At 34.9% G+C, this 6,944-nt stretch overlaps 1 protein-coding gene across 1 annotated transcript; it reads left to right on the top strand.

Annotated features, from left to right (window-relative positions):
- The first annotated feature begins 560 nt into the window (after nucleotides 1–560).
- LOC137807329 (Afadin/alpha-actinin-binding protein) lies at nucleotides 561–6,353 on the top strand. Its single transcript, XM_068607933.1, has 16 exons — nucleotides 561–1,069; nucleotides 1,150–1,178; nucleotides 1,275–1,386; nucleotides 1,481–1,578; nucleotides 1,668–1,764; nucleotides 1,958–2,047; nucleotides 2,157–2,219; nucleotides 2,375–2,449; nucleotides 2,534–2,599; nucleotides 2,692–2,769; nucleotides 3,412–3,522; nucleotides 3,605–3,682; nucleotides 3,769–3,888; nucleotides 4,975–5,018; nucleotides 5,100–5,127; nucleotides 6,042–6,353. The coding sequence occupies exons 1-16, from the start codon at nucleotides 1,037–1,039 to the stop codon at nucleotides 6,054–6,056; spliced, it is 1,137 nt and encodes a 378-aa protein (XP_068464034.1). The 5' UTR covers nucleotides 561–1,036; the 3' UTR covers nucleotides 6,057–6,353.
- The last annotated feature ends 591 nt before the right edge of the window (nucleotides 6,354–6,944 follow it).

Genomic DNA, 6,944 nt, shown 5'->3' with positions numbered 1-6,944 from the left:
ATTTATTTTAAAACGTCACCATTTCATTAAATGTTAGTCACCTTCTTGAGAAAAAAAAAACCCAGTTCTTAGATATGTGTTTTCTTAATTTAGTATGAATCAATTAAAGAAAACAAATATGCTAAAACAAAGTTGAATGCCCATTAATTGAATAAGAATGATGTTTAGTAGGTGGATTAAAGAGTGAGTTTATTTTATAATCATTATATTGAATTGATAGCTGAATTGCTTAATACCACTTTATCAATAAACTAAGTGTGTCTTAACATTCTAGATATGCTCAAAGTAACCCAAGAGTTCTTATCCAGCACAAGGTCTGCAACATATATAGCAGTTGCTATTGTGATAAAAAGAAAATAGCTAATGACCACCGTGGCGTGATGAAGCAAATATTGTGTAGATTATTGGCAGCATTTTAGAGAAATTTTAGTTATGGATGAATCAGAAAAAGAAAACAAGTAGCTGGAGGAGTTATGTGCGTTGGGACATAACAAAACAATGGACATTGATTAGGAAAGGAGAAGTAAATAAGAACCCGAAGGATGCACAGCATAAACATTGATTAGGAGATGAAAGTCGCATCCCAACCAACAAAAATAGAAAACAAAACCCTGCACGTCTAATTCAAGGGATGTTTGCTTTCACTTCATTTCATCCCAGACTCAAAAGGATTCTCTAGTTAGGCGCCATAATTCACAACCAAAATAAAGTTCGCAATTGCCACCTTGCATCTATATAACCAATCAAGAACTGCCACGTCACTGTCTCTCCAAGAAAAAGTGCAGGTTAAGCCAGCTGTGGATGTTTAATTGGAGGGTACAAAACAAATAGTCCAGATTCGAGTGTAGAGTATAATTGGGAGACATAGTCATAATTCAGAATTCAGCACCCCCAACCATAGCACCCGTTAAATTATTGTTTCCCCTTCAAATTTGGGCACCGCTCAAAACCTCAGAATTTAGATCTAAAACTAACACTACTCACTCCAGTCACACGCAGAGCCCAGAAACACAACCACTTTCTCACTCTAACAGCAATGCCTCCCACTGAAGGAGACTTCGATCTTAGGGTAAAACTCCGAGAATCTCTATTCACGGTTTTTTACTCCGTCTCTATTTCTCTTACTCTCTCTCTTTCTCTTCTCTGCAGCAACCTTCTCAATCTGCTTTAGCATCCGGGTTAGTTTAGTACCTCAAAAAACCCTATCCTCTTCAATTATTTTTTCTTCCACTGTAATCCATTTCGTAGGGTTTTCGTTCTCTCATTTGTTTCAGAGAGTACACGTTCGCCGATGTGGAGAATTTGGAGCATTGCGCTAAGTATATCAACCAATCGCTCGTCACGTTCGGATTCCCTGCTTCGCTCGATCTCTTCGCAAATGACCCCGTGAGAATTTAACTGATCTTCACTTAACATCGTTTTTTGCGCCAATGTGTGGTCGTATGTTATTTGAACGGTGTTGTTTTGGAAAATGTGGTAGGTTTCCATTGCGAGGACGTGCAATTGCATTTACTTTCTGCTCCAACAGAGACAGCGCGATGTTGAATTTAGAGAGTCTGCTAATGATCAAAGACAACGGTAGTTTCCATATTAACCTTTGTTTAGTGTTCCCTCGTGATGCATTATCTGACCGAGTTCAATGTGTTTTGCTTTTGATGTTGTTGTAGACTGTTGTCTGACATCTCGAGGTTAGAAGCCAAAGTGGAGAGGCTTGAAGGTCAACTGCAAGTCAAAGACAGGGAGATAGCGACTATTACTAGAACAGTAAGGAGATGCTTGGATTTCTTGTTTTGACAAACGTAAAGCATATTATTGTCTTGCTTAAATGAAGTGTTCAGAAGCGTGTTTCTATTATGCATGCGAACAACAATTTCCTTATCTGTGCACTGATGCCACTAGAGTTTATTTGTGTAGTTATTTATTTTATTTCAAATGGGGTTAAATTCCTGTGGTGTAGGAAGCTAAAAACACGGCAGCTTTGAAGGCTCAAATTGAGAAGCTGCAACAGGAGAGGGATGAGTTTCAGAGAATGGTTATTGGTAATCAGGTTAGAATTTGATCTACTTTGCTTATTGTGGCGTCTTCTTTGGATGACCCTACTTCAAAATGGATAACCCTCTGACTCTTGTCAATCTGACTATTGAATGGTGTTAAAGCAAGTAAAGACTCAACAACTGCATGAGATGAAGAAGAAGGAAAAGGAATACATAAAATTGCAGGTGAGATGTCTTTGCTTTTTGTATAGTTCGATGAGAATTGAATTTTGGTGATTGGTTCTCTTGCTTCATAGGAACTTTACCGATGCTTGATTGCATGATTTCCGCAGTTTATTAGGTTTTGAAAATGATGAAGGGCTGGTGTTTTGTATTTGCAGGAGAAGCTAAACCAAGTTTTAATGGAGAAGAAGAAAGAGTCTAGGTCCGGCATGGAGATAATGAATTTGCTTCAGGTACAAGCTATCCATTTAGTTTGGACTTTGCTTGGAAGATATTCAGTTTCATGATGGTTTGGTATTTATAATGTGTGTAAACAGAAGGAAGGGAGGCAACGTGGAACATGGAATGGGAAGAAAGCTGACAATGATTTTTACAAAAAGATTGTATGCTGAATAATAAGCTTTCACATTGTTATTATAGCTCTTTGCATTCTGGAAATATCCTCATCACATACACTTTAATTTAATACTGAAAGGTGGATGCTTATGAGGCAAAAAATCAAGAACTGATGGCAGAGAATACTGATTTCAGAGCATTGTTGAGATCAATGCAGGTAAGTTCCTGATTTGTAATTATTGTTATATGCTGAAATTTCCACTTGCTGGTAATTTATGAATGCAATGTGTTTCTTTTTTTCACATTTCACTGATTCTCCTTGATGTAATTTGTATTTTTCATGAACTTTTGCTTTGTTATCATTCAGTCACTATATGCTGCCTCTTTTTTTTAATTTTTCATCTTGCCTTCAATTTTAGAGAGTTCTCTTCCCCTGATATTCCCTTTCTTCCCATGCCAATTTTTATGTGTGAATGTATGTGTATGTACACACCTGTGCTGTACATGAATGGGTTTGCCATTTTCATTCCATTATCCTTTTCATTATTAAAAATTTATGTTTTTGGTTTTGACACAAAGTCAACAATATAAAAAATTTGATGTGTTTTGGGAATCAATTATTTTGTCATGCAAAGTGCAAAATGATGGATGGCCATGTTAACTAAACGGGAAATGGAAGATCATTAACATGGTAGTGTATTTGTGGTATTATATTTCTTTTCTTATTTCATCTAATATTCTAATTTATGTCTCCTACGGTCTTTTACTTTCCTCTGTATGAAGGCCTTTATTCTTGATGCGCCCTCTAAAGCAGGTTCCTCAACCTAGATTATGAGATTTGTGAGTATACTGATTACAGGTGGATATGCGTGATTTCTTAAATGCGCCTAACGGACTACCAAAGCAATCTCTCACTGGCAATGAAAGAGTTGAAAGTGATCCTTTACAATCTCCATTGGTTGGAAAAATGGTAAGGAAGTTTATTTAGTTTTCATACTTTGTTCCTCTTTCAAACTGCCTTTTGAAATTGTTAATGAGTTTGTTACTTGCAGGACGTATTTGACCTTCCTTTTCATATGGCCAGAGATCAAATAGAAGAAAGCCTTCGTAACAAAATGACTTCTATAAAGGTTCTTACTGGTTTTTATCTTCAAGTATTTACGTATATGAACTGTTTGTCTGTGGTTGATAAGTGCTTGAAAATTGAAATATGAAGGAGCGCATGGTTCAATTGCAAGATGCTCAAAAGGAAGCAGAAGTTACTTCGGAGGCTACTGAGAGGGAACTTGAGCTTGAAGCTCAGCTTGTTGAAGCAAGAAGCATCATACAGGAGCAGGTAGTGTTTTGTGTTCTTTCGAGTTAGGTCACAGGCATTTAGAGCCTGTTTGATACTTTGATTGTGATATAAAATCAACCAAAACTGCTTTTTAGTTAGAGAAGCTCTTGTTTTTTATGTTTAATAGTGTTTGGCCAAAATGCAAAATGATAATGACAGCTGGAAAAAAACTGATGTGTTAAAAGAATCAAGAATAGAAGCTTCGCTGGTGTACTTAGCCAGAAAATGTTGGGAAAATAGAAAAAAATGGCAGTACTGCTGTTTTGAGTATTTCTGTCTATATATATGCTAGGGTAATTGATATTTCTAAATACTCTAAATTTTCAACTGTTGCAGACTAAATATTGTTTTGTCTCTCTACTCAAGCAAGTCTATTCCTGTTACGGTCACAATATGGCCACTAATTTAAAGGCTTAAATCCACTTCTGTTTCCCGTAGTTGTGAATGTGCAATTTTGATTCCTATAAAAATTTAATGGCATGTTTCTTTAATTTTCCAAAATTAAGCAATTTTGATCCACTCCTAATGCATTATTAATTTCTAAAATTCTCTAGTAATAATAGTTTGTTACTTATTCACACAGGATAGTCATAGTAATGTTTAATAATAAGTTTTAATATCTTTTATCACTGAAAAACACACAAGTAGTTTTGTTAGCAGTAGATGATATATTTATGTTGGACCAAAATTGTTTAGCTTTGGAAAACTAAAGGACCAAATCTGCTGTTAAATATTTTTTAGGGACCAAAATTGCACATTGTCGAAATTATGGAGATTAAAATTGGACTTAAGCCTAATTTAAATCTGTGACTTCTATTCTTCATTAACTGAAATTTGAAAAGCATGTGGATCAATATATATGTGGACTCTTTTTTAATATTTTTTTTTTCTGGGGGAGGGGGTGTCATGTCACTTTTATTGAGTATCAATTCAAACACTTCTCTCTTTCTATAAATCCAAGTAGTTTTCCTTTTAATCACGACTTTCAATATAATTGTCTGACAGTATTTTTTAGCATCGTTTTATGTTAATTTGACACTGCATTTCCAATTTAATTCAATAATGTGATAATGCATTGTATCACAGGCATCAATAATGTCTAAACATATTGCAAAATCGGATAGGCCAAGGTACTCTGTACTTTTGATTTGTTAACAACTATCTAATTATGAATAGATGCAGTATGTTTAAATTCTTTTCAACCTTTACAGGGAATCTATCATTCCAGCACCGGCTGAGGTATGTATTTTTATATATGTCTGTTTCAGCCAAGTATTTGTTACGTCCATTTAGCAATCCACCTCATTTCATATAATTAAGAATCTGAAGGTTTTTCATAGCGTGATTGGATTTGTGGTAATTGGTTGGTAAGTAGCTTTGGAAAATTATTTGTAGTGAGGTATACTTTATTTTGTAAGGCGATTATGGCCTTAAACTATCTTCAGGGACTTCTCATTACTTGGATATCCAATCGGAGTCTATGTTTCTTGAGTTTCTAATCGAGATAGTTTATAGTTTTCTCGTGTGATATAGCATCTGACATTTTGTATGTCCAAAAGTTCTCACGTGAACTTTACGATGCTGGAAATATCTTCAAAATGTAGTCTTCTAAAGCCCACCGGTTTCCTTGTTGTGGAAGTAACTGGTTGACCTTTCCGACACCTGGTTTTGTAGAGAAAACTGATCTGTACCTGAAATTCTGAAGCTAAGTTGTTAGCACTGAGAATTATAGAAATATAAAGGATTGTAGAAAAGGATTTCCATCATACTAACTCCTGTACTAGTGCAGAAGGGATATTAGTGTTGGCATGGTCTTGTGTGCCTTTGTGGTGGTAGCAGGTGTTGGTGTAGAAAGAGAGGTGTGGTGATGACCTTTAGCATTAACCATTTTTGTGGCCTTCGTTCCTTTTAAATGATGGTTTAATTATCTTCGCTTGAAATGTTTATTAACATATGATTTACGATTCAATCATAAAGTCGATATCATTATCCTTTGCATAATTATACTGGTAATTGGCAGCTTCTAATATGAAATGAGGTAATGTTATTGTGTTTATGGTGTCACTTACAGCTGTAGATTTATTGTTACTTACTTCTCTATCAGTTACATTGATGGGGACAGCGTTGTGAAATTACTCTTGATTGATTTGCAGGCAGTATGTAATTAACAAAACCGAGGATACTCACATTTGATGCATGGCATGATTAACTGAGTTGATTCTGCAGTATAACAGAAACGGATATCGTGCTTTTAAATTATTTAACTAATCTTGCTTGTCCATCCTGCACTGTCCTACTTCATGTTAACAGGCAGGGTATGGTCTTTGTAATTATTAGAATGTTGTAATTAGTGGTATTGTATCCTTGAAACTGGTAGAAGCAAAAGTAGATATTATGCATGTCACAAGGACCATTCAAACTACGTAGCATTTAAGATCGACAGCTAGAGAGATTTTATGATACCACTCTTGTCTCTTCCAAAATTAATTTTCTCATTTATTTGGTTCACGTAAATTTATTGAAGACATGGTTGTGGTAGTTTTCAAAGATGAATGTGGAGGGATTAGTCGGGCCCAGTGCTCTACAAAGCGCATTGAAGGCTATTTAAATGCGGTGGAATTTTTATTTCGAATTCTAGTTGTATTTGTCAATACTGATTTGCGAAACTGATTTATATTTGAAGTGTTGAGTAATATCAAAAGTAAAAAAGGATATGATTTGTAAATAAAGAGAGACGTCGAGCTACATGTTTCTCCAAGTTTAATTATCCATCATCAATAATTTAAAGCTCGAGTATCAATGATATAGAATAATGTAGAAACTAACGAGATTGCAATACACTATACAAGTTGAATGACTAAAATCAAGAAGAAAAAAAATAATTGTTCGTGATGATGACAAAGTACCTAGTTATAGAGTTTTATATTCCATGATATGAATATTGAATTTTAAAGGGACAAGAGAAAACTGTGATTAGTATTAATGAGATAAAACGGACGTGACCATAAAATGTGAAGTAATTGTATTTGAAGAGATATTGGTATAGCATCAGTTGA

Source organism: Phaseolus vulgaris, chromosome 3 (genome assembly GCF_051622355.1).
Source record: "Phaseolus vulgaris cultivar YP4 chromosome 3, ASM5162235v1, whole genome shotgun sequence".
NCBI classification, from domain to species: domain Eukaryota; kingdom Viridiplantae; phylum Streptophyta; class Magnoliopsida; order Fabales; family Fabaceae; genus Phaseolus; species Phaseolus vulgaris.
The sequence above is the reverse complement of the archived record's forward strand: the minus strand, read 5'-3'. Positions and strand labels throughout refer to the sequence as shown.